The sequence below is a fragment of the Poeciliopsis prolifica genome, unplaced genomic scaffold, assembly GCF_027474105.1.
Source record: "Poeciliopsis prolifica strain line A6 unplaced genomic scaffold, Auburn_PproV2 SCAFFOLD008, whole genome shotgun sequence".
Lineage (NCBI taxonomy): Eukaryota > Metazoa > Chordata > Actinopteri > Cyprinodontiformes > Poeciliidae > Poeciliopsis > Poeciliopsis prolifica.
This window is the reverse complement of record NW_026562383.1, coordinates 6546360-6571933: the sequence shown is the minus strand read 5'-3', so window position 1 is coordinate 6571933 and position 25574 is coordinate 6546360. Positions and strand designations below refer to the sequence as shown.

General features: G+C 41.5%; 4 protein-coding genes across 8 annotated transcripts; 2 read left to right on the top strand and 2 right to left on the bottom strand.

Annotated features, from left to right (window-relative positions):
• The first annotated feature begins 683 nt into the window (after window positions 1-683).
• Window positions 684-3381, top strand: LOC129361633 (mitochondrial ubiquitin ligase activator of nfkb 1-A). 2 transcript variants are annotated; one of them, XM_055032598.1, is made up of 5 exons: window positions 684-745; window positions 903-1029; window positions 1114-1201; window positions 1296-1416; window positions 2544-3381. In XM_055032598.1, the coding sequence occupies exons 2-5, from the start codon at window positions 913-915 to the stop codon at window positions 3034-3036; spliced, it is 819 nt and encodes a 272-aa protein (XP_054888573.1). In that variant the 5' UTR covers window positions 684-745; window positions 903-912; the 3' UTR covers window positions 3037-3381. The 2 variants fall into 2 exon arrangements, with proteins under 2 accessions (XP_054888573.1, XP_054888572.1); XM_055032597.1 differs by lacking the exon at window positions 684-745 and having other exon boundaries at window positions 826-1029.
• A 566-nt stretch (window positions 3382-3947) lies between these two features.
• On the bottom strand, window positions 3948-9526 carry eif2b5 (eukaryotic translation initiation factor 2B, subunit 5 epsilon). Its single transcript, XM_055032596.1, has 16 exons — window positions 9331-9526; window positions 9015-9139; window positions 8759-8944; window positions 8489-8666; window positions 8095-8175; window positions 7941-8018; window positions 7533-7845; window positions 7306-7451; window positions 6721-6865; window positions 6523-6630; window positions 6341-6442; window positions 5258-5348; window positions 5050-5173; window positions 4846-4971; window positions 4643-4753; window positions 3948-4207 (listed from the first exon to the last, which is right to left on the bottom strand). Exons 1-16 carry the CDS (start codon window positions 9487-9489, stop codon window positions 4145-4147), a joined length of 2136 nt encoding a protein of 711 aa, XP_054888571.1. The 5' UTR covers window positions 9490-9526; the 3' UTR covers window positions 3948-4144.
• Window positions 9527-10632: 1106 nt separating this feature from the next.
• On the bottom strand, window positions 10633-13842 carry LOC129361946 (crystallin J1A-like). Of its 4 annotated transcripts, none has more exons than XM_055033200.1 (10): window positions 13688-13842; window positions 13391-13457; window positions 13099-13275; window positions 12842-12940; window positions 12664-12756; window positions 12430-12586; window positions 12203-12318; window positions 11665-11742; window positions 11441-11580; window positions 10633-11349 (listed from the first exon to the last, which is right to left on the bottom strand). In XM_055033200.1, exons 1-10 carry the CDS (start codon window positions 13691-13693, stop codon window positions 11251-11253), a joined length of 1032 nt encoding a protein of 343 aa, XP_054889175.1. In that variant the 5' UTR covers window positions 13694-13842; the 3' UTR covers window positions 10633-11250. The 4 variants fall into 4 exon arrangements, with proteins under 4 accessions (XP_054889175.1, XP_054889176.1, XP_054889178.1 ...); XM_055033201.1 differs by having other exon boundaries at window positions 13708-13842; XM_055033203.1 differs by lacking the exon at window positions 13688-13842 and adding an exon at window positions 13597-13681.
• A 2932-nt stretch (window positions 13843-16774) lies between these two features.
• casq1a (calsequestrin 1a) lies at window positions 16775-25198 on the top strand. The gene is made up of 11 exons (XM_055033460.1): window positions 16775-17203; window positions 19181-19274; window positions 20063-20163; window positions 21179-21290; window positions 21476-21549; window positions 22041-22171; window positions 22277-22322; window positions 22472-22526; window positions 22686-22786; window positions 22904-22978; window positions 23898-25198. The coding sequence occupies exons 1-11, from the start codon at window positions 16967-16969 to the stop codon at window positions 24492-24494; spliced, it is 1623 nt and encodes a 540-aa protein (XP_054889435.1). The 5' UTR covers window positions 16775-16966; the 3' UTR covers window positions 24495-25198.
• Window positions 25199-25574: the final 376 nt, after the last annotated feature.

Sequence of the window (25574 nt, the reverse complement as noted above, 5' to 3'; positions counted from 1 at the left end):
AAAAAGAACAACTCCTGCACCTTTAGACTTTTTATATATAACTTTGCAGATAGTTACAAATTTGCCAGAAACTTTAAAATATTATTCATAAGAAGCATTTTCTTCTTCTTCTTTTTTTTTTTTTTTACTAGATTAGAAGTATCAAGTAATAAATACTTTTCATTAAGACTGGATGTCTATGCTAGATTATTATCATTATTATTGTTAATAATAAGAATATTAGTCTGATGTAATTTTATAATATTGTCATGTTTTCATTAGCTGTGAATAATAATCAAAATTAACAAAAATAAAGGTTGGAGAATATCTTTCTGGGCGTTCTTCTTCTCTATAATGTGTTTGACTTAGTAAGCAGAGTTACTGAAATCAATTAACTTTTCAATAATATTCATGAATCTGAGTATCACAGGTCTTTGCAGGTTAAAAACAAGTGAAATGCTTAATCATGTGTAGAAAACTTATTTTATTGCGACGCATTACTGTTTAAATAATCCATATTATGGTATTAAACTCTGATTTTAGACAGCGCAGAGCCAAATGTTGACAAAATGCCCGACTTTTTTTACCTTTTAAACGGTATGAAGTGAATGAAAATAGAAGAACGTCTCACGTTGCTGCTGCCACCTGCTGGACGAGAGAAGTACAGCTGGAATTCCATTGGTTGAGCAGGCGTGACGCCATCAAGAAAACAAGGAATTGAAACTCCAAAATAAGCCTTTTGTTTCATTTTCTGTTGCACAAGCAGGTATATGCATCTCCTTTACCCTTCGGTTTTATTAGATAAAGTTTGTTGTTTGAAACTGTAATACAGTGTCACGGGTCCTTTTTAAACTCACGTTTTTGTCATCCTTTGCATTTTCTCTGCATTGTCATTCGCGTGGTTTTGAAGTTTCCTTTTCCAGACTTTCAGCTATGGGTGACTCTTCTTCAAACCCCCTGGTCCTGATCGGTATGGGCACCAGCATTGCCTTCTCCGGCTTGTTTTATAACCTCTACCGGGAGAAAAAGGAGGAGATAAAAATGCTCAAGGCAGGTTTGGCCTCTATTGTCAATCAATGAGACAGCTCTGCCTTGTTTCATGGCGACTGACATTTTGTTCTTGTCACCTTGTAGAAAATCCCAGTTTTCAAGCCTGATGATCATTTACTTAAAGTGCTGAACGCATCTTCGCACAAACGACTCCAGTACGTTGCTGTTGAAGGTAGAAAAATATCTAATATTATTATTATTATACTTTTTACAGTGTGAAGTTTTTTTTTTGAAGAGTTTCTGTCTGTCTGTCTGTGTGTGTGAAGGCGTTGTTCAGGCTGATGGGGAGGTCCTGCAAAGCAAATTTGTCCCTCGATGTCATGGTGTGATTCAGAAGGTCGTGGTGGAAGAGCACTGGAAATACTGGAACTATGTCACCAAGACTTGGTAACTAGATTTCTTTCACAAAGGTTGAGCTTTTGAATAAAATGTTGCAACTACATCTTTCAGTGGATTTTAAGGAGAGCGTAAATGTAGTCTGGCCATTGCTGCTTGATTCTCATCCCCTCTCAGTGCTCCGTCTGGGCTTTCTCCTATTGAGTTGGATTTCTCTTAGGTACAATTTCAACCGAGCCACTCAGCAAACAGTTGGAGAAGTAGTGATTGCCTGTGCTGATTTAGAATTGTAGTGTGCCTGAAGTTCCAGTAATGGAAGCTGTTAAGTCTCCATAGGTCACACTTCCACATATTGAATCAACATAAACAGCCACCTTGTTCAGCCTGACACCCTTTGCAGTGGAGGATGGTTGCTTACAAAGCAGGCAATTTTGGGTAAGCTTCATAGTGTCAAACTGTATGCCTCACAACCAAACGTTTGGCAATTGGAAAAAATGTAAAACTTAAAGAGTTTATGCCTCCAGGAAGGACCTGTTTCTCAAAAGCTAATGGTTCTGGTCCAGACCAGCAAAGTCTAGCTTGGTAAAACCGGCTGGGTTTTACCAAGCTAGCACAATTGTTCTACAATACTTGCAGAAATACTTTACAGCAACTTTCTCCATTCTTTGGAAAATAGCTCAAACGCAGAAAGACCTAAGGCATCTGAGAACATTTATTTCCACGTGTTGCGGCAAATTCTACATTTGGTCTGGGTTATTATGTTTTCGCCTAAATAATTACACTGTAGCGCAGCTGGAAATCAAAACCTCTGTTGCATCAGAGGAAGCATGATGCTGCCATGTTTCACAGCAGAACTGAAGTGCTCAATGTGGCGAGCAATGGTATTTCTCTGCAGTGCGTTGCCTTTTCCATGTTTTTCATGTGTACTCTCAGCAGACTTTCCCACCTGAGCTACAGATCTGTGAAGTTACTTTAATGTTTCTATGAATTCTAGGTTTTAATGAACAAGAAAGCTAAAACTATAATGGCTCTTTGAAGCCATTTTTTTGTGACTTTAATGTGTGTTTGGAATGTAATTTTCCTTCCACTTCACAATTCCTCATTATATTCAGTTGGTCCATCAAGCTAGATGTCACTTAAATGTAAATATCAGTCATTTATTACAGCTTCTATTTCAGGAACTCCCGGACGATCAACAAGAAAGAGACCAACAACTCTGTCCCCTTCAGTTTAGTCCAGCCCGGTTCCTACATCGCAGACGTTCACTTAAAGGTGCTAAACCCCCTGGAGGCCTCGGGGTGCTTCCTGGAGAGGGTTCACTCCAAAGTGAGACGCGCTCAGGAGGGTCTGGCGGAGATGGTGGCGCAGGGTCTGAGTGGCGAGAAACCCGTGGCCATGGTGGAGAGCGAACAGATGCTGCGTGTGGGAAGCAGCCTGACGGGGTTCGGAGAGGTGGTGCTGGAGGGGGGCCGGGTGGTCAGCCTGCGGGCCCCGCAGGACGGACGCAGCTACATCCTGGTGCCCGGCGACTACAGGAGCTTCATGGACAGACACGAGGCTTCGGCCAGCATGTGGAAGACGCTGACGGCTGTGACCGGCCTCACAGCGGCTTCTCTGTTCGCCGCCGTCTTGTACAAAGCGTTCGGAAAACCGGACGACAGATCCAGATAGGCGCAGTGCTGCTGGTGTACAGCTGTGCATAAAGTTTCCACTCAAAAAGGGACAAAAATCAAGACAAAAAAAAAACACCATGTAGTTTATATTACCAATATCATAATGTATTTTAAAGATTTGCATAACTGGACCAATTCAAAGCTTTTGACCTAATGACCGTTGGCCTTATTGACAGTTAGTGCTGGTTATTGGCTACCGAGTTACATAATGTGAACATATTAATTGATGTGAAGCAACAGAAGCTTTAGTTCCATTATTTTTGGGACATTTTTACTGCTGCTTTTAAATCAAAGGATCAAGTTTTTCTTCTAATAAACGGTGTACCTTTAAATAAATTTTGGTGAAAAACTGTTTGCATCTTTTTCTGCTCCAGAGGGTATCCACGGGTTTTAGCAAGTCAAAAAATTAAGACCTTAAGTCTTCAAAACTTCACATTTAACTTTAATTAAAACTTTTAAATTAAACTTTAGATTCAATACAAAAAAATTTCATCCCTGGACATGAATTTACACTTACCGATGATAGCTGCGAAACAGGTCTAAGTAGTCTACTAGCCTAGGTTAGTTAGCTAGGATTGCTAGTTGCTAGTTAGCTAAGCTAAATAGATAGATGACATATTTAAGACCAAATTACATTTTTAAAAAGCAAATTTGAGGTTTAAAGGCTTTAATTTAAGACTATTTAGTGATGTACCCAATCCAGGAATTCATTTATTCCAACATTTTTACAGTGAATCTTATTCAAGCTTAATTTTACCAGTGGAAAATGATTCCAGCTCTCATGCAGAGATAGATATTTGTGACCCGGGATAGGACTGTTTTAATTCATAGACTTTCTAACTCCAAACAAAAGTTTTATCATTTGTGTTTTGGAAATGGAGAAAAGTCAAAGAAATGGCAACACTTCAGTCTGAGCAGAATGACCGGTTGTTCTTTATTCTTGTAAGCGTTATGATCACAAGAGTTTGGGACGCGAGTTAGAGGTCTGTGATAATAATGGCTGTTTGCTTTATCTGCAGAGGTCAGATTCTGCAGGGTGCTGAAGCTGCTGCATCACACAGCAGCTTATGCTAAAGAGTTTATAAGTTAAAACCAAGTGCTCCACGTTACTCCCCGTCTTCTTCTGAAGACTCCTCGGCCTCTTCCAGCCAGTGGATGAACTTCTGAAGCTGGAAATGGACATCAGAAGTAAAGGTCAACCATACTGAAGTAGGCAGCGGAAAGGCTGGTTAACAGCTGGTTAAGCTCTCACAGCTGGTTAAGCAATGTTGTTGGCATCGACTGACTCACTCTTTGGTTACCTATCAACAACCTGTTGAGCAACTTGCGCAGCAGCAGTTTCAGGTTTAGAAACCATGACTTACAACTGCTTAAAGACAACAACAAAAACAACTATAGTAAGGAGTGAACACTGGATGAGAGTAAAGGTCGTGCCACCAATTTCACAGTGTTTCAGATATTTAAAACAAAAAACTAAACAATAATTGTCTACATAAACTGATATAAAGCACTTAAAGTTGTGATGTGTTCCTCAGTGGATGCGTCATTGTCCAGCCCTAAGTTGTTGTCATCTCAGTGTTTTCTTGACCAGTGTTCTAACTCACCCCCTGGTTCTTTCGGAGCCGTCTGCTTGCGTCTGCCGTGGCTCCCTGAGAAAACCAGCGCAGTATCATCTCCTCCTCCAGGATCTCCAGCTCGTACATGCTCATGAGGACCTTAGATGCAAACAGCACAACGCATACAGGCTGGATGGCCGTCGCCTAAATGATGACATCAGTTCTGTTTGATGTTGCTGTTTGGTCCTGACCTTGACCATGGCAGGCCAGTGGCTCTGCTGCTCCAGAAAGTGCTCCTCGAAGGCAGCTAAGCAGTCTAGTTGGTCCTGGGCTCTCTTCACATAGTTCTTAAAGACTGGTGCCCATTTCCTCAACAGCTAAATAGAGGGGGGACAAAAATTGAAAACCACAGTTCTCTACCAAAACTGATAAGAAATGTCTGCTGCGATACATACAGGTAAAAGCAGAGCAACGTATTGTGAAGGGGTGAGGTTGGGGCCCTGCTGCTGGAAGGGGTACTCCAGCACCACGCTGGTCAATATCTGCATCACCTCCTTCAGACTGATGTTGTAGGCGTACCTGGAGACAAACGCAGAGTGAGGATAAACAAAAGGTCGTGAAGGAAGCGGCTCTGCTGTGAGTGGGCTCAGAGGTTCGGCTCACTTCAGGGAGTTGATCTCCAGCACCAGGTTGTCGCAGCCGATGGTCTCCTCCAGACCTCTCTGCAGAGTCCCCATCACCTCCATGTGGAAGACTGCCGCACAGAAAGCCACAATTATGACGTCAGAGTAACAGATGCCTGATGTTTGGCATGCCTAACCCTGCCTCCCCCTCCCGACTCTTCTCCAGACTCATTTCAATGCTTATTTTAAATAAAATATTTTTGGAAAATACTTATGCAGTGGTTTCATTATAAAATCTTCAACATATAATATGCGTCACCCATGTTTGTTAGCATTTTTGTTTCAGATAGAGGTCCAAAATTTTCGTCTTCTAATTTTTAATATGAAGTTCAGCAGCGCCACCTATTGGTGAAAATAAATGTAGAGTAAAAGTAGCACAGCAGTTGAAAGTGTAGCTGCTTCAAACCAGTTTTGATCAATGCAAGTTGTGTCTCTGCTGCTGTTATTTTCTGTTTTGTCTGGAAATACAATAAGTTTAGCTTCGTCATTGTTACTCTCCCATTTGTTCGCAGACAAGTTATTCACTGTTTGGTTTTAGGGATAATTCTTTATTCATCTGTTGCTTATGAGCAGGAATATATATTTGAACCATAAACCTCATGATAAATGTATCTGGTCTGTTTTAAATTGCTTTCTCATGAATTGATTGCATAACTCGATGAGTCACTAGCAGCTCAGTCTGTAAATCAGAAACCAGCTAATTTATGTTGGTGGTCTGTGTACTTTATGTGCTGCAGTTCATTTGAATACTTGTCAATTATGTGCAATAAACTTTTGCTTTAAAGGTTTTACATTGTTTATCTTCCTAAAATAATGTCTCAAGTAATTTTGTTTCCGAAGTGTTTCGTTTTGCTTGCATTCTTTTTTATTTTTTTTGCCCATTTCATCTAATGGCAAAAAAAAAAGAAAAAAAAAAAAAAAAAAAGAAAGAGGTGGTGATTTGTTTTTTCTTTTCCAAAATCTCTTTTGGCAAAATATGGCTTTGGCCTTTATTTTAGGAAGTCTGTCTGAATGGAATTGATGGTAATTTTCACAATTCAGGAGCGGGCAGCCGAGCTCTCACCTTTAACATCGTCCATCTCAGGTGAGGGAATCATGAGGTCATCGGGGCCGTCAGGTTCACTGTCCTCGCTGTCGCTCTCGGGATCCGGGTTCAACACCAAACCTGGCCAACGAAAACCAAACCCTCATGAGGACGAACGGCCAGGAGCCGACGGGGTGAGACGCTGAGAGCTGCTCTCCTACCCCACAGGCATTGGGACAGCTCCTCCTCTTCCTCCTCTGCGTCATCCAGACCGCCGACCTTCCAAATGTAACCTTTCCCTTCTGCTCCAACCTCTGCTGGGTTAAAAACTGCAAGGGCCGTTAAAAACGCACTTTATGCCACTGCATGTGAGCTACTTCAGAACATTATCATGAGTATCATGGGGAAATAATACACACTTTTCTGTTTAGCTTTGTCTTTACTCTGCCCAACCTCGGCATCATCACTGAGGAACTCGTCAGCGTCCTCCTCCTCTTCCTCGTCTGGGTGGTGCATGGACACGACGGTTCCTTCTGGCAGAGACATGTTCGGCCCGATCACCACCTGGAAAACGGTTCACATCGCAAATGAGTATATTTATAATTTATTGCCATTACACAGAGCTGGGAGGTAAAACCTTGATATAAAAAGACAAAAACAAACCAAAAAATAAAAACCTGCTGCTCTAGTTATTTTAACTGATCCAAAACAGATATGTGTGGAGTCGTTTAGCATCGTCGTCTCCTCAAAACATTAAACAGGGTTTTTCCCACTGCATTCATAAGCCTGGCGGGCCTCCAGGCTTTACTTGTCCCCCCACTAGGCTAAGCATCGTTTGTTTATCTATTATAGATGTTTCTTATGCACACCACTAACAGTGACAGCAAATACGGGTTTTAACCCGTGTTCCTTTGGTGACAACGTCAGCGAATACGGTGACAAATCACGGATAAAGAGCCCAAAAAGTTGGGACACTTGAAACAAAAACGTGTGTGTTCACTTACATTATATGCCAGGACACACTGCTTATTCAGGGTTACCCCCTCTTTGACCTCAGCCTTGTCGCAGACCACAGACTGTCTGATCGCCACATTACTGGCAATGTGAACATCATTCCAGATGTAGGCATGGTCCAGGGTTACATTGTCACCTGGAGCAGAAAAACAGATATTGTTTTTCCCTGCAACCTGCACAACTCTTCCTCCCCAGACACACTGCCTCAAGAGCTCACCAATGGTGCAGCTGTCGCCAATGACGCTGTTGGAGATGCAGCAGTTGGCACCTATGCTGGTGTCACAGCCTATAAGAACGTTTTCCACCATCTGGCTGCCGTGACCCAGGCTGACCCCGGATCCCCGGTAGACGTTGTGGCGAGAGTAGGTGCAGCTGCGTCCCTCGTGGTCCGTGAAGTTGGACTCCGGCGTGATGGGGTAAAACCATCGCCGCACGAAGTCCGACGACACGGAATCGTACATGAGCAAGTTGGAAACTCGGACACCGTAGCCGTCCTTGGTGACGTGCATGTGGATCTGATTGCCGAGGATCTGTAACCCGAGACAAAGAATTAGAGTCATGGTACCATGGAAAAGAAAAAGAATACATATATATATATATATGATGTGAAAATCCTGTGCAGCACCTCTTCGTTGACCAATATCCCTCGGACGAAATCGTCCCTGGTTTGGTAGTCAAAGTTATCTGTAAAAAGTTCAGCAACCTGAAAGGAAACGAGAAGGCTCACGCGTTACCTCAGCCAGTCACAGAATTAGGGTCTATTGGGATTAAAAACGGACCTGCGGAGAGCAGATGCTGATGTGGGAGTCCAGGAGGTCATGCCTGACTTCAAACTCATCACTCCCACCGTGGAATATATTCTGAGAAACAGAAACAGGGGCGTCCATCATAAGCTTGTCAAAAAAGCATCAATTCCCCTTCAGCTTTTAGATATCTTGTCCCATCATCATAACCACAAACATTAGACGGATTATCCAGTATTACAATTAAGCATAGCAAAAATCGGGACATTTTTGCAAAACCATTTTAAAGATATGCACGCCTTTCACAATTGTGTTGATCTGTGACTAAAAAATACCTTAAAGTTGTAGGATTTAATATGAGAACATATAAAAATCCACAAAGAATTTGATCATTTCTCCTCTGTGATCATTTTCTTAAATATCCAGTTACCATTGGAAAGTGCAGCCTCTTGAGCCCCTGCGTTTTCTGGTAGTGTAAAATCTGCTGGCTCTTGCTGTCCATCGCCACTACGACGTCATCTTCTTCACAGCGGGACCTGTGACCCGGCGAGGACTCCTTAAAGATCATCGTCATGACCGAGATGTTCTTGTCCATCTTTCGCCGATGCCTGAGGAGCAAAAGATCAAGAAAATGACCCAAAAGTCGTAACCTCTCATCACTCACTCCATCTCAGGTTCAACAGGGGTGCAGGTCTCGTACCTGTGCTGCTGCAGGGCCTGACTGATGTCGATGTTGGACACCACGTCTCCACAAACCAACACAAAGTCAGAGCGCACCAGGGACTTTGCATCGACATCCCGGAGCACATCGCCAAGGGAACGGTACAGCTCCGACGTGATGATGTGGATCGTGTTAGGAGAGGAGGGTCGACACCACTTTGACTTCCTGTCGGACAGAGTCGGGTTCACCTCGACATCCTGGCTTTGAACAAACGTCACACAGTGGATGCACTCACAATAAGTGGGCCTTGATTTTACTGGCCATCCAGCAGCAGAAGACGAAGGTTTCCTGCACCCCGGTGGAGGTGAGGAACTCCAGGGTGTAGTCGATCATGGCAGCGTTTCCCAGCGGTAGCAGAGCCTGACATTAGGGTCAAGGGTGAACATAGTCAAGAAGTTAGGAAACCGCCGTGACATATTAACGCGTCTTACGCTTAGGTGCCTGCGGTAAACATGCAACAACAAGCTTGCATCTCTGTGACCGAGTCGCTGCTCTCAGCATGGACGTCACTCCGTTAGCATGTGTTAGCATCGTCGGCTAGCGGTTCCTACCCGCGGCTGGTCCTTGGTCACCGGGAAAAACCTCCGGTTGAAGCTGTCAGCGACTAAAACGGCCTGCAGCGGCTGCTCCTCCTCCTCCTGCTCCCCGGCACCTTTCCTCCCAGTGAAGCCGGAGCTCGAGCGGCTCTGTTTTCCTCCTTTACTAGCCATGTTTGATTCCCCGGAGCCCCGCTGTGTCGTCAGAAACAACTACGGTGGCGGAGAAGGGACAGTCTTGTTTATGTTGAACATTGTGAAAACAATGGTCAAAACTTTTTTTCCCCACCACCGCTGACTTTAATTGGCCGTGTAAAGACATCTTAATTTTTTCATGTTAATCGAGAAATTGAATTTTTCTCCTGCATCTCACAGAACTGTCATTCAGGCTGTTGACTTGCACTGATACCTGCGACAGGTGGGTGGTCGGGCATCCTAGCTGAAACAGGGGCGGAGTGTAAAGGGGGCTCCCGATTTGGCTTTTAGGAACAAACAAACCAAAAAATAAACTCGACTACGTTTGTGCTGGTTTTTGTGCAGCAAAAATATTCGCTTGTGCTGCTTTGGTTTTGAAGGTATCAATGAAAGGTTAAAGGTCAACCAGCCCCACCCCACACACTTTTATAAAATCAGACAAAATTGGTGTCTAACGTTTGCACAAACATAGTTAATTCATTGTGTCTGATGTGAAGAAGATAGGGGGGAAGGGGTGCTGGATGATCTTTGATGACCTCTAGAAGCATTTTTTTATATTTTTAAAACGATAGCAGCACAAACACTTTTTTTGCAGCACAAACGTTTGACAGCATTTGTGTCTGATTTGAAGAAGGTGGTGGGGGGGGGCAACTTCACTCAGGTATTTATCCTGATATGGTAGGAAAATCTGACAAGGTAGCACAGATGGTCAGAACAACGGCTCATGTTAGATCCTTTTACCTGTTCACGGTGGGATGGATGATACATTTTTGCTGAACTTCTTTTTTTCTCAAAATAGCAGAGGATTTTTCTGCAAAGCTGCTGTTCGAGTTGTTTCGCAACACTGAAGCGGTTCCCTGCATTTACTGGCTGTCCCTCACAGGAGTAGCTGAGGGACGCACCACAGCTTTTACACAGATTTAAATGTTTTTTTTTCTTTTTTGTTGCGTTACGAACACAAACTTCAGCATATTTAATTTTAACAGATTTGCAGAAGAAAAGCTGTTAGCAGACATTTTTACCAAGTCTCTATCATAAAGTATTAGAAAATTTATACAAAAACTTATCTGTTACGGCAAAATCTAACAAACATGTTTTAGAAATGCACAGGAAGGATTTGGGCCTTTTTAAAACAGTTCTTTGCTTTTATTTGAAAAGAACTTTGACTGTTATCAATTACAGAAGCTGAAACATCCATCAGCAAAACAACTTAAAAGCTAAATTCATACAGCTAACACCATCAAAGGTCGTTCATTCAAGCCTCTGTAAGCTGTATCGTTTCACTGTAGATCTGCAGTGTCTTTTTCTGTTTACACTAATGATTTAAGTAGACACAGATTCATTTATTTGGGCTTCAGAAAATAACCTGCAGAAAGAATTAATTGTCATTAATAAGCTTCAATTAATGACAATTGTATTTAATCACTCTGGTTACATGTGTTTAAATCAAAGATGTAAAGAAAACCCCAAAAAAACTGAATGGAGGTCGACACAAGAGTTATTTCCAACAATAACAGTTCCTGATCAAGTTTAAAATTAATATTTAGAAAAGACTTTGGTGAAGAAAAATAAAACTCTTTTTCCGGAACATCTGAACCCAACATGTTTGACTTTCACAGAGACAAAAACATCTGGCTCGTATCACGCCTACGTTTAGACAAAAGCCTTCATTAGCAGCTCTGCAAAAGCCCAACAGTTTTCCGCGTCGCTCTCGTTCACCTCGTGCTGCGAGCCGCAGTCTTACAGGTGGTGGCTGGTGATCTTCTTGGCGTGCGCCAGCACAGAGGTGGACCGCGAGGTTCTGCCGAGCCACGAAGCCGGGATTTCTTCAAGCCCGATCTGAAAAATTCAAACCCAAAACAAAAAAATCGTCAGACAAAAGCCCGGAGAGAACGAGAGGCTGGAATGACGACTTAAGAGGCGGTCCCACCTGGGCTCCGACGCATGCTCCGATGAAGGAGGCTCTGCTGCAGGTGCATCCTCCACAGCTCATGGTGTCTCTGATGGCCGTCTCAAACTGTTTGGCTGTCAGGACTCCATGCAGCGCTGCCTGGAATGCACCTGGCAAACCTGCAGCGAGTGTTGCACTTGTTACCTGTCTGATCCGAGTGAGGTTGGGGTTCAGTGAAGTTGGCGGGAGCTGGTTAAACATACCTCAGGTGTTGGGAAACACAGTGGGGATCAGCTCCTGTGGAGGCTTTGACAAATTCTCCTTCACTTGATGAATGTGACCTGAAAGCCGCAAGAGTGGGAGGAATATGAATAGAGCTGAAACGACTAAACCCTTTGCTACAAAATGCAATGACCACATTGTTTAAAATAAAATGTTTATTCTTTTAATTCAAGAAAGGAATTGAATCAATCGTTTATTTGGATTTTTATGTGTTTTAATACCGAATAAAAAGGAATAAGTAGTTAAATAAAAATTAGCTGAATGTGCACATTTGTTTATGCAGTTAATTGATTGTCAAAATAATCGTTAGATTAAACAATTACTGGGATCATCATTACCTAAATATAAGACAACAAATGAGAGAATACTGCCAATCAATGTAAATGTTAAACTGCTCTTTTGTTGAGACAAATGCTGCACAAACCTTTCACAGAATGAAGAAGCACGGTGCCCTAAGTCCCGTGATTCGATCTCATGACTTTAAGAGAGAAAGCAACAATGCCTGCAGAGTTCACTCACCAATCACTGCTTTGTCCAAGTCCTGTGGCTGCTTTCTGCTGGGGTCACTGAGCTGATTCAGCACCACATCCAGAGCTTTTGGGTCTGGACCAGTCAGGATGAAATGCTCCAGAAACCTGAGGGGAGAATCCAGTTTGTCGTCTGAGAAGTGGTGCTTTGTGAAAGTGCTACCCTCAAGACGCAACCGTAAGCTCAAGTAATCAAACGGCGCCTGTGGGGGTACAGACCTTGCGGCCGCCAGAGTTTCGGCGACACATTCGTCGTTGTTCTGGGTGACTCGGATGGCCTGTTCAACCTTTTCCAGCATGTCCGGCTGTCCGGCGTAAAAAGCCACTATGGGAGCCATCTTGGCTATTCCGTCAATCTGACAGTCTGTCTCACAGCCTGCAACAAAAACAAGCAAATGCTTGAACTCAGCGTGCCTCTGAAGATCAAGACGTCAACCAATGAATGTCCGTTACCTGTCTCCTCTTTGCCCGCATCGACGTTCTTTAAGAAACTCTTCAAGCTTGCATGTCTCCAAGGTCCTTCAATGGGCAGCTGAGGTCTTGGGCCTGGAAATAAAATAATGTCCACATTGATAAAGTAACTTTGTCAAAAACGTTACCCTTAATTGTATTAAGTGGACAGACTTTTTACCATTCCGGTCTCGGTACGGATCATTGACCGGCGTGTCATACTCTGACCCCGGCCCAAAGAATTTCAGAGTCCGCTGCTTCAGATCCTCAACATTCAGACCTGGTATGAAACGTCAATAAAGTCACACACTGGTTACAAAAAGATGTTTGTCTCAAATACTTAATGGGCTATAACAATCATCTTCTGTATGCACAGTGTTTACTTTCATTTCAAAAGTAGAACATTAAATTACTAAATAAAAAAAAAGGCAAGCCCACCTCCACACTCTGAAAGGGACTCCAGGAGCACATAAGCCTGGTCTCCGTAGCAGCTCTGCTGGCCCGTCTGCCTCCGGTAGAAGGGATTGGCCGACTCGGAGCGGAACTCCGGGTTCGGATCCTGAGCCAAGATCCCCTTCAGTTTCTGGAGATCATACACCCAGTGGAGAGGCTGAGCTGCAGCAGACGAAATCACACGTATAATTTTTATATAATCACATAAATAAAACGAGAACTCCACTAATGGTATTTCATTATTTCCTGAGGATTAAAATATGGAAAAAAAACTTGCCTGCAGCATCTGCAACAGCTGATCCAACAATGGCTCCTATTGCTCTGCTGGCCACAGCTGGAGTCATCTGTCAGGACAAGGGATGCATACGACTTATTCCTGCCTTAAGAGGAGGGGGGGAACCCCCTTAAAACATTTATATCTGCTTATCACATTGTTTAACATCGTCCTAAGAAAATATGCTGTCTCAAATACACCTGAATGACCTTCTCGCTGCTGCTTGTGGTTTCAGCCAGAAGGTTCTCAATCAACAACTATTCCGTCGTTGTGACGGCGACGTTACAAAAGTTATTTAACCTGCATGGACGTAGTCTGACCTTAGCCCCCCTGACAGAGGGTCGTTTCAGCCCCTTCCGTGTCAACAGTTCCTGTTTTATTGATACGTCAGGTTCCTGCGGCGTTATAGAAGAGAAGGACTTGGACTTGTTATCGAACCTACCCTGTTGGCTCCGCCCACACCGGAAGCAGTTGAGATGACCCCTCCTGCGCCGATTCTTGATCACGTGACTAAGACATTTGCGCGCTTAGGAGCAAGAAATTCATTGAGCCTGCGATTTATGAAGGCTACACAACTCTCGTTAATTTTATCTACTATAACCATGTTACGTCTACTTCAACGTAAAAAGTAATTCTCCAAGAACCAAAGAAGAAGAAGAAAAAAAAATACAATTGAGGTTCTGAATAACTGAGGCAGACGGAAATATGAAAGTTCGTGCAAATTCCGATATTTAAAGATTAAAATAAAATGGAGCATTATGAAATGATTCATTTTAAGCCAAAAAAAGAGAAAATAAACACTTTCCTAAATCTATTTTAAATATGCAACTTATAACTAACATACTAGTTACATATATGTACTTTTAAGTGACTATATATAGAGTTTATCTTTGTTCTGCAGATTACAGGCTGATGAGATAGAAAATAACACTATAGAACAACGAAGCTCATTGTCAAAGCAGAAATTAAACTAACATAAACTGCAGGTTTGTGTCTGGTGCATCTTTTAGTTAAAGCATTTTTTTTCTTGAGTGCAATTATTCACAGGACGTAGAGTATGCAGAAACACTTCTTAATAATAATCCTCAATAAAAAGTTTGGAAGTGAAGGCCTTTTTTTTTTTGCATTTCCAACAATATGTCCATGATTTATGTACATTGTGTATGTCTGTATTTCCGGATAAGCAGTAAAAGCTGAAAACACGCTGACCTTTGAGGTGGACGTGTTTAAAGACTCGTCTTTGCATCTCCGGAATGTTCCTCAAGTTTTAAGGAGTCATTCGTCGCAACTGAGTCAAAACAACAGGTGTTTTGACGTCAGCGAGCACCCTCTACTGATCAGCTGCGGGAACTACAGTTCCAGACACAACCACTGCACGGCCAGCGAAACATTATTGAGTGAAACTGTAGGGTGAATCAGAAATGTGTTTAAAAATATATGCACAGAATGGTGATTATAAGTGAAATCCAACATACTGACCCGCCAATTAGCTGTCATGTTATTTGATTTTTTTGCCCAATTAATGAAATTAGAACAGAAAACCGGTAATGAAATCAGTCACCACCTGAGGTGTAAATGACACACACACGCATACACGGCCACACACACACATATAAATCCCTCTCTCTTCTCATTTAGCCTCTGACTCATGCAACCCTAGATGTTTACAGCAACACGAAGAACCACATTTCATCTTGAATTTCTGCAGGTGCTGAGACCATGCAAATCGCTGCTGTTTCAGCTGCAGGCCAACCATCATCACACACACAGATCCATCCGTCTTGCTCTTGCACGTCAAGCATTTCACTGCAGAATGAAAGGGAAGCAACATTTTTATTATTATTCTTATCTTACCAAGACATTTACTTTTCAATTAAGTTGCAGCGTGACAGTTTTACGCGCTCAGAAACATTCACATAAAAGCAAACTGACCATCAACCGCAGAGCAACTTTGTTAAAACGCCACTGAGAGAAAAGAGGCAGAAACTCAACTTTTACTCTATATTGAACATTGTGTCAACTTTTTCCGCTGCAACATTTTTTTAATCTTATTTCATACAGTTTCTAAATTTAGCCAACTTTTAACCTGTCTCTCCAAACAGTATCTGTCCTTTTATCGTCTTTTATCCAACACTTGAACAGAGATTCTGTACAAGAATTTTACAGTCAACATATAAAACAAGAAAGGACACATTCAGGAATATTTGAAAGGCCATCCAAATACTTTCTAGGACATTGATAGTTACCAACCAACTGACAGTTAACTCAGTTGGATGAATTATATAATCAAGGATCAGCTGTTCTTTGATCTCCGCAATCTTTGCAATCTTTGTTTTTGTATTTTGCTGCACCAGTTTGAGAGAAGGAGGAAGAAGGTGGGAGTCGAAATCAGATCGGCCTTGTGCTCTCGCCAATGCGCCGCAAAACACCCCAAACATTAGCTGTTAACTGTTTTCTTAATACTACAGACAGAATAGACCCAAAAGGTTGAAAATCCTTCATCGTTTTGTATCCACTCCACAGTTAGGCCCTAATAAAGCGTTCTCATGTGCCGGATGGCTAGTTTTCCTCCACAGGTAGAGCTTAGCTTGTAGCATTCCATATGCTAAACTATGAAGGCTACAAGGTTAAATACTGCTCTCATCTAATTAGAGCATCTTCACAAACCACATCCCCTCTTCCTACCTCTTGACATTATGCACCTCACTGTGTATGAAAATCTTTGCAAGGCACTGTACTCTCCAGTGGCCTCTACATCATTAGATTGTAAAGCAAGTGGTCAGTTGGCAGAATGAACAGGATGCTTGTTTTGATGACCAAAAAGCCATTAATTTAGCAAAAATCTGTGTTTGTGACACCTTTGCATTGAAGCCTCACCAGGCCCCATTCTCTCCTCTCTCTTCTTGTGGAGCTGGGTCCCTGAGTGACCCAGCTCCACATTTTAGCACTGCACCAATGCCAGCAGCAGCAAATTAGACACCGACTGCAGCCCCTCCTGATATGTACCTCTCTGTCCTACTTCCATTATTTTTAGCTGGGATCTAAGACTTCATCTTTCACTTAATATGGGAGAAGAGTGCCTTACATTTGCAGGCCAGCTCTAAATCTATCGCACCAGTTTTTTTTTCTTTGTTTGGCAAGAAAAGCAGAAGCGCCCAAACACAGTGCCCCCACTTCATCCCAGCAGCTTCCACTTTGTCTTCCAAATTTTCTGCGCTTGACATGTTGGGCCCTCATCATCTCACTCTGGCCCAGTTTTATAGGTATGCAGCTAACATTCAAACAAACCTACGCAAAGTTGTCACCCCTCCAACCACCTCACCCCCTGCTCAGTTACACCCCACCATAGGCGGACACTGTCACACCTATGTCAAACTTAGCCCAGCCCCTCTTGTACCCTGTGCCCCACTGCTAGTTTCCCATGTGGGGTCTGTCATAAGGTGGATCCAGGAGTTTAGTCTCTTCTGGGTGACGCGGATTGGAAAGGGTTCTGCAAGCAAAGAAAAAAAAAATTTTTTAACCCCACGCAGTTAATTGTACGATAATTAAAATAAATCGGAATCGTCTCAGAGAGAAGCCATGAAGTGGACATGGGTGCTTGTGGCAGTCTTGCTGTCATTCGGCGGACAGTCACTGTGCAAGGACAGCTTGGACTTCCCCGAATATGACGGCAAGGACCGAGTACACAACCTGAACGCCAAGAACTATAAGTCCGTGATGAGGAAGTACGACGTTATGGTGGTGTACTACCATGACCACCCCGGATCCAGCCGCGTCGCCCAGAGACAGTTTGAGACTGAGGAGCTGGCCCTCGAGGTGGGTTGAGATGGATATGGAGGAATAATTGGAAATAGACCCAGAATTTACATAATACTCAAAAGAATTAATAAGTACTATTAAAAAGGTGGAGTTTTTAAAAGCTCAAAATCAAGCAATGTTCTTAAGTGTGAATGTATGCACAATTTGAAAAAAATTAAATGCATGGGGGGGGGAGAACCAACAAATCCACACATTGCCTTGTGTTGTTTTGTTTCTTATTCCCCAAAGAATAAGATCAACGTTATGCGCTCATGATGTTGAGTGCATGTGCATGCCAATCCAACAGTAGGACCCCTGTCAGCCTGGAGACTCAGTAGTTTTCTCCACATTACGTCACCATCCAGCATAAAGCTTCTGCATCAAGGTGTTGAAGAACAACTTATCGAGGATCATAGAGTCAGTTTGCACACGATCTGTAATGCAGCAAAATACCAATTAGTATTAACAAAGTTTTCAGATTTGACATTTCATTAAAACTCATAAAAACGGCATGGTTTTGTCTTTTCTTGTTTTTCCTTTTACAAGATTTAAGATAGAGTTAGCACTCTTAAAAGAAACTATCAATATATATAAAAAAACAACAACAAAGAATGTGGCTGATTTATGACATTTTATCACATGGTGCATGTCTGATGTCATCACCTTTCTAAAATAATTTCCTACTTTTTTTTTTTTGTCAAAAGTAATTTTGAAAAAAAAAAATACTTTTCACAAAAAATAATCTGGGGCCATTATTTTAGGAAGATGCTTAGACGTGTTCAACAACTGCATGTTGCAAAAATAGGCAAACAGATAAATCTGTACTTGTAATAAAAAAAATGCATTGGCTCTCAAATACCAAATGGTATATAAATATATAAGGGCATAATTCTTTTATTATGGTGAGGTATTTGTCAACAGTGACCAATGAGCCTCTGGACACTCCAAGTATGCAAATATGACTAGAATGTCTGCATTAAAGCCCAAAACATGAACTCTATGTGAAATCTATGGTGGAAATGTAAACGAAGGAGGATAAAATAAAGTTGAAGGTAAATTAAAACATTAAAAAAACCAAGAAGAACAAACAGATTGAAGTGAGCATCTGCCTTTAGCATGTCACATCATCTCAGCAGGTTCTGGTGTCTCCGTTTGGTGGGGGCAGGGGGGTTGGTTTGGCCAGGGCTGCAGGCCAGCACTGGGGGTTCTGGATTCAGTGATGCCACCTCAGCTCCCCGCTGTGACTGACACTTGCAGCACTGTACTTGTCAGCGGATCCCCGAGTGCTGAGCATCGCTCACCAAAATAGCGCCTGGACTGGAGTTGGTCCTCTGTTTATATTTAACCTGAGATGCTGGAGTTGGAGGCTTGGGTTTCTCCTCGGAAACACATAATGATTTAAACTTAATGAGGTATTATTGTCAGTAGGGGGGAAAACGGTTAAAAAGCAGGACATTTTCGAGGTGATGGTACTCTGGATTAGTGCAAGATAGATTGCAGTGTGATTGAATGGCAACCCAGTCGGTTGCCATTCCAAAAATGTGCCAACAACGTAATTTAAAATGCTTCACTTTTCCCATTTCTGATCTACGACAGACGAGCTCAAAGCAATGCAAAGAATCATCTGCTGAACAACCTGCAGGCCGGCCTGCTTACGCCGACTATTTATGCCGCTAAGGGCAGCTGCTCAAGATCTCTTACTCCACTTACATGTGTGTACGTGAGCTCGTCAGCGAGCGACGAGGCAAGTGCGTTTTAGTCTTTAAATGCACTTGGACAACCTTAAACCACTTCCTCGAGGCAAGAGGGTCACAGCCCATTGGTGGAATCGACTGTCAGTCGAGGCTCATGTTTCGTACGGATTTAGAAAGTGCAGAAGCAGCTCTTTGAAAAGCAGGCTTTTATGGTGATGAAGCTCCTCATTACCATTCCTCGATATGTGGCCGCATTCTTGATGAAACGTGTTGAGGTAATGGAGTGTTTCGTTTTTTGCAGCGTGCAGCCCAAGTCCTGGATGAGTTTGAAGACGAGGATATTGGAGTTGGACTCATCGATGCAAAGCTTGACAAGGTCGTTGCAAAGAAATTAGGTAAATACATTAATAGGGAGACGGTAAACGGACGCAGAAATGGGTATTATATTGTCACCTTCCTAAAATAATTGTCTAACTCTTTTTGAATTTTTGTTGTTCATAATGACTTGGGCCATTATTTTATGAAGGTAATAATGTACAACACTGCACATTATTCACACCGCTTGAACATTTTTATATTGTTTCTTGTTACAGCTACCAGAATAAATGTGACCAGTTGTGGCAGTATAAATTTATCAAACTATCCACTAAGAAACAGTAAAAATATTAGGAAATAGGCGTCTCTGCATTAGATAAGAACTTCTTAAAATTAAAAACATATTTCATATTGATGTAATTAATATATAGAAGAAAAATCTGAGTTGATTTGATTGATAAAATGATATTTCAGCTGCACACCGAAATGTCATCTTGAATTTTTCTCTTGATGTGTCCGTCTCTAGAGTCTAGAGACCCACATAAAAACACTGATGTTTGCCACTTAAGTCGAGACTTTAACTGGGCCATTCCAACACGGGACTGTGCTCTGACCAACACCATTAAACTGTTGGTCTTATTGAACATTAAAGTGATGCACAGTTAGTTTATATTAACACATTTAAGCTATTCAAGAAGCTTGAATTATGCAGTATCTTAATAAAATATGTTGACCTTTCTGTTTGTGATCTGACATAATGTAAAAAGATTTAAGGCGTGGGAATATTTTTACGAGGAACTCATATTTCCCAGATTTATGTTTGTTATGGTAAGATCAGTCTCTCAATAACTGTCTTCTTTCTCTCCAGGCCTTGAAGAGTCCGACAGCATCTTCATCTTCACCGACGATGAAGTCATAGAGTACGATGGTGAACTTGAGGCAGACACTCTAGTGGAGTTCATCTATGATGTTCGTGAGGATATAGTCTCCCAGTTAATAGCCTGCCTTACTTAAGCATGAAGAAGGAAAGCAAATACTTTGAACTTGAATCAGGAAAAAGTCAAGATGCGTTTTGAAGATGCAAATGGACACAAAAGAGATCATTTTCACATTTATGTGACATATTAGTCAGAAATTTCCAGCGAAACCAGACCCACTTTGAGCTGACATCTACCCCCATTACAACTTTCCATTAAAAAAAAAAAAGAAACGACGCAAAATAGTGCATAAAGATTATCACCACAATTAAGATGATTTATGGAAATAAAGTTAGGTTTATGACTATGAAAAATCAACAAGCCTTGATAAAAAGAGCTTTTATCAAATAATGATTGTGGTCATCTGGTTTCAGTGTATAAACATTGAAACCAGAAACACTGAATAAAAACACACATGACCACAGGACATGTCTCCAGAAATGAAGGTCTTTGCCCCTGTGTGCATCCGGCCATCATGCCAAACAAGAAATCAGTGTTTTCCAGTTGTGGCCTTAAAATAAATCCACATATGTCCCTTCAATTAACTAAAATTGCTCAGTCAACCTATCAGAGTTAACTGATGACATCATCGTCATGGCTTCCCATCATTGCTTAAAGAGACAATAATAATTTTGTGTGAACTTCTGAATTTGAAGGAAGTTACAGAAAACTGTTTTCTGGCAAATAGAAATCACTTTGGTAATTCTAACTAAAATAAAACAGGAGAAATTTGGTCTGATTTAACTTCAGACAGTGATAAAAAAAATGTGTGTGTCCTTTTATTTTGTATGTGGTTTCAACCACATACATCTGACCTGAAATACATAAGTCAGCAAAACATAGAGACAATACGTAAATAGCTTTTAGTCATTGTTGCTGTTGTTTTTCCATGCCATCTTGCCTTTTTTCCGATCCGGGCTTATGTTTGCTGGCTACATGGATATTCCAACCAGATATTCTCACCACGGTTTTCTTTTCTCTTCCCTCCCACTTCGTTCCTCCCTCAGGTCCTTGAGGATCCTGTGGAAATTATTGACAACAGCAGAGAGCTGAAAGGCTTTGAAAGCATCGAAGAGGACATCAAACTGGTGGGCTACTTTAAGAGTCACAAGTCAGAACGTAAGAATATTGTGATGGCATGACTATCTGTGTCGAGTAACTGTGTAGCTAGATATGTTCAGCAGCATAAAGCCTGGGATAATTTCTGATTTTAACTCTCAGTCAGCGTCAGCTGTATATTGTTTGAGAGCTCACATAAAGACTGACCTGCTGGAACAGATTGACAAATACTTGTCACATTTCAGATTTCGAAGCCTTCGCAGATGCCGCTGAAGAGTTCCATCCTCACATCAAGTTCTTTGCGACATTTAATCCTAAGGTGAGGTCATTTGTGAAATGATTTCATCGTCTTTAGCTAAAAGATTGAAAAGATATGAACGCCATGCAGTCACTCATCAGTCATAAGCCTACCTGCACTCCAAAGAGTTTGGAAATTCATTCACAACAAGCCGTCTGCTCAATAGTAAGGCAGTTTACAAAAAAGTCCATGACATAAACTATGTCATGGGAGGGTCTAGTCAAAGTCAAGACAGCAAACTTTTTAGGAAACACTATAATGAGATTGTTATAGCACAACTGCGAATATGCCTAATCAGAAATGTACTTACTTGTTAAACTACAGAATGTGCTTTGTTCTGCAATTTTTGTTGCTTCGCATTCAGTTTCACAGCTTATTTAACTTAGACATGTCCAACACAAGATTTTGTGTGCTTTGCTGAGCATTTTTCAGTAATACCCAGTAGTTATTTGCGTTTCTGATACAGGCATCATTGTCAGGTTATTGATCCAATTACTGTTGTTTTGTGGCAGGTTGCTAAGGCCCTGGAGTTGAAGCTCAATGAAGTAGACTTCTATGAATCCTTCATTGAGAATCCTGTGGTCATCCCGGGAAAACCTTACTCTGAGAAAGAACTGGTGAAATTCATTGAAAATAATGACAGGTAGCTCCTATATTGTTGGCATGCTGCAAGATAGTTTTAGTTAAAAGCGTAACAGTCTGAATAAGATAAATATGCTTTTATTTTAATGGCTCTGTGTTTGTTTAGACCAACGCTGAGGAAACTAAAACCCAGCAACCTGTATGAGATCTGGGTAAGAAATGTCACACCTTCAGCTTTGTCTCAGTTTTTTTATGGAGAGGCTTTAAGTAAATGCATTGACACCTATATTTAATAGTTGCTGGTATTGTTATCTTCATCTCAAGTGTTTTAGAGCACGGATTGTCTTTATTTTGCTCACAGGATGATGATGTCGGTGGAGAACATATTGTCGCTTTTGCAGAAGAGGCCGATATCGGTAACGAAAAATACATTTCGATAGAAAATTCTTCTAATAAACAGATACATCTGTATGGTCAGAAACATATATGTCTATAAAGAAACAAGTATACAGTATCAGGAACAACAGAAATAACTTTTAACGTTTTTACTTGAACTGTCGTCTGCTGCTCCGCAGATGGCTTTGAGTTCTTGCACAAATTGAAACAAGTTGCAGAGGATAACACCGAGAACCCTGACCTCAGCATTCTCTGGATTGACCCTGACGATTTCCCTCTGGTAAAAAAAAAAAAAAAAATGATACAATAAATGACACTGAGCAATATAAGTGAAAACCTGGATTTAAAAGTTGGCAAAATGGTTGTGCCATAATTATCTTATTGATTCCCTCTTCAGCTTTTGCCACACTGGGAAAAGACCTTTGGAATCGACCTGTCCCACCCACAGATTGGTGTCATTGAAGCTGACGATGTAAGTATTATTCATAGGAACATATTTGTACATTTGTATAGTTTATCTATTCTTAAATGTTGCAGCACATTTAACTTAAGGTGGGTTTTGTTTTTGACTAAAGCTTATCCGTGTGGCAACAGTTTAAGCCCATGTATGCATAAGAATGTCACCCATTCAAGTGGAATTGGGTCTATAAACAGATGCAGCTGTTTGTTATCACTTAATTTCACACTTTCACAATTTTGATCTTTTCTGACTGCCTATGAAAAGATGAAAAGGAGCCATCTGCCACATTTTGTACTGGACACAGATCACTCTTTGGGGGAGTTTCTGATCCACTAGATCCCAGCGTTGTGCAGGATTAGGGACGCTCACAGGCTCTTGGCTGAGCTCCAATATGTTGGAGTTCTCCTTAGTGAGTGAGAGGCTTCCCTTTTAGTGACATAAAGCTGTGAGATAGATGGATATAACTTGTGCCAATGTGTTTAAGTGCAGTTTTGGAAACCTGGTCTTCATTTGGCCTCTGGGTGATGTGCTGGAATAGGTCTTCATTTGGCCTCTGGGTGATGTGCTGGAATAGGTGGCAACTGAATATTTGATTGTTTTCCTGGGGGACTTTAATTGTACTATTGGCAATTGTGGAATCACATCCATAGGCATGATTGGGAGGAATGGATGTCTGTTCTAGGTATGGGATGTCCAGAACATCTCTGGACATAAAGGGATCAATGATCGATTGAGTTAATTGGACGATTAACTCGTCGGCTGTTGCTCAGTTGATGCAAAAACTAGACTTGACATCTCACAGCTGATCTGGTAAATTGGCACAACGGACAAACGAGAGGATCTTTTTCCCTGTCCACAAGTTGAGTTGATTTTCAATTTGAATTTGAATTGAATTAAATGGAATTTAATTCCCGCTGTTGTTGCTGTGCAGGCTGACAGCGTGTGGATGGACATTGATAATGGGGAGGATTTACCTTCTGTGGATGAGCTGGAGGAGTGGCTTGAAGATGTTTTGTCGGGAGATATTGATCCTGAGGAAGACGACGACGATGACGACGACGACGATGACGACGACGATGATGACGACGACGACGACGACGACGATGACGACGATGATGACGATGACGACGATGATGACGATGATGACGATGACGATGATGACGATGACGATGATGATGATGATGATGACGACGACGATGATGACGACGACGACGATGATGACGATGATGATGACGATGATGACGACGATGACGACGACGATGATGACGATGATGACGATGATGACGACGACGATGATGACGATGATGATGACGATGACGACGATGACGACGATGATGATGACGATGATGACGACGATGATGACGATGACGACGATGACGACGATGATGACGACGACGATGATGATGACGACGATGATGATGACGATGATGATGATGACGACGATGATGATGACGATGATGACGACGATGATGATGATGATGACGACGATGATGATGACGACGACGATGATGATGACGACGACGATTAGACAGCTGAGTCGTAATTTAAACTTTAAGTCTGACCAATACCATTTGAAGAGTCAACATTACCATCGCGTTGATGACTTTGCTGAATCAACCACTTTTGTGACAATTTCTGATCAGGAAGTCGTCCGTTCATGTAAATCCTTCATCTTTTCATCATCCTCTCTCAGCAGCTCACCAGAATCACTATATTCCATTAGTTTTTTTGTCGTTCTCCCTGACAAAGTTACTGATCTATGATGTAAAAAAATCTTCTATTTATTTCCACATGTAATACTGTCTTGTACAATAAAAGAAGATATTCTTTAAAAATCCTGTCACCTACTGCTTTTGATTTTGAACATATTAAAGTTTTTATATTCATAGAATTGAAAGGGTTTTGTTGTTTTTATGCAAAATATAAAAGCCCAAATGTCTTGTCTTTTGCTGTTTGCATGTTTTATGTGCATTCAGATATTTTCTTGTTTTCCCCGGTACTGAACTGAATAATATTCGATTCAAGGGTGCTAACAGTCTGTCACGTTGGGTCTCAAACACCACCAGTCTACTGTGTTCAGTCAGTGTGATGCTGTACAATGAAAGTACTGTACATCATATGGATGTTTTCTATGATGATGAATTATGACAACAACCAGATTCTATTTTTGTAAAGAGAGAATTTTAATTTACTGTGAAGTCTTAAATAAACAACAACTTGGAAAGAAAGTCACTTATTGTATAATTCTTACAGAGGTGAGCATGAGTGTATGTCTTCTGCATTTTGGGTTTTTCTCTCTGTAATATAACAATGTTCTCAGGAGGAAACGACAAGGAAAGGAGGGCAAGCAGATCAAATCTGCTACTTCCATCTTTATGAAGCTTATGGCAATATGACATCTTTCTATAACAGGTCAGGGGTTTATTACTGCTAATAACTTTATAAAAACTCGCTGCAAAAAACTTAACCCTTTAAAGCTATGACCTTAAATGTGCAGTGTTACTGGTGTACAGTAAATGTATTAATGCTAAGGCCGTGTCATCATGTTATGATTTATGTTTATAGGAAATATCAATGTCAGCCATTTCAAGACTAAATTAAAAACCAA

What these genes read in the sequence shown, in the direction of transcription:
- LOC129361633 (XM_055032598.1), top strand. Translation starts at nt 913, where the DNA reads ATGGGTGACTCTTCTTCAAACCCCCTGGTCCTGATCGGTATGGGCACC. An exon ending in CCAGTACGTTGCTGTTGAAG is followed by an intron (nt 1,202 to 1,295) that starts GTAGAAAAATAT and finishes GTGTGTGTGAAG; the next exon opens with GCGTTGTTCAGGCTGATGGG. An exon ending in AACTATGTCACCAAGACTTG is followed by an intron (nt 1,417 to 2,543) that starts GTAACTAGATTT and finishes CTTCTATTTCAG; the next exon opens with GAACTCCCGGACGATCAACA.
- eif2b5 (XM_055032596.1), bottom strand. Translation starts at nt 9,489, where the DNA reads ATGGCTAGTAAAGGAGGAAAACAGAGCCGCTCGAGCTCCGGCTTCACT. An exon ending in TGAGATGGACGATGTTAAAG is followed by an intron (nt 5,349 to 6,340) that starts GTGAGAGCTCGG and finishes TCTGTGCGGCAG; the next exon opens with TCTTCCACATGGAGGTGATG. An exon ending in ACGTTGCTCTGCTTTTACCT is followed by an intron (nt 4,972 to 5,049) that starts GTATGTATCGCA and finishes CCCTCTATTTAG; the next exon opens with CTGTTGAGGAAATGGGCACC.
- casq1a (XM_055033460.1), top strand. Translation starts at nt 16,967, where the DNA reads ATGAAGTGGACATGGGTGCTTGTGGCAGTCTTGCTGTCATTCGGCGGA. An exon ending in GGTCGTTGCAAAGAAATTAG is followed by an intron (nt 19,275 to 20,062) that starts GTAAATACATTA and finishes CTTTCTCTCCAG; the next exon opens with GCCTTGAAGAGTCCGACAGC. An exon ending in TGCAGAAGAGGCCGATATCG is followed by an intron (nt 22,527 to 22,685) that starts GTAACGAAAAAT and finishes GCTGCTCCGCAG; the next exon opens with ATGGCTTTGAGTTCTTGCAC.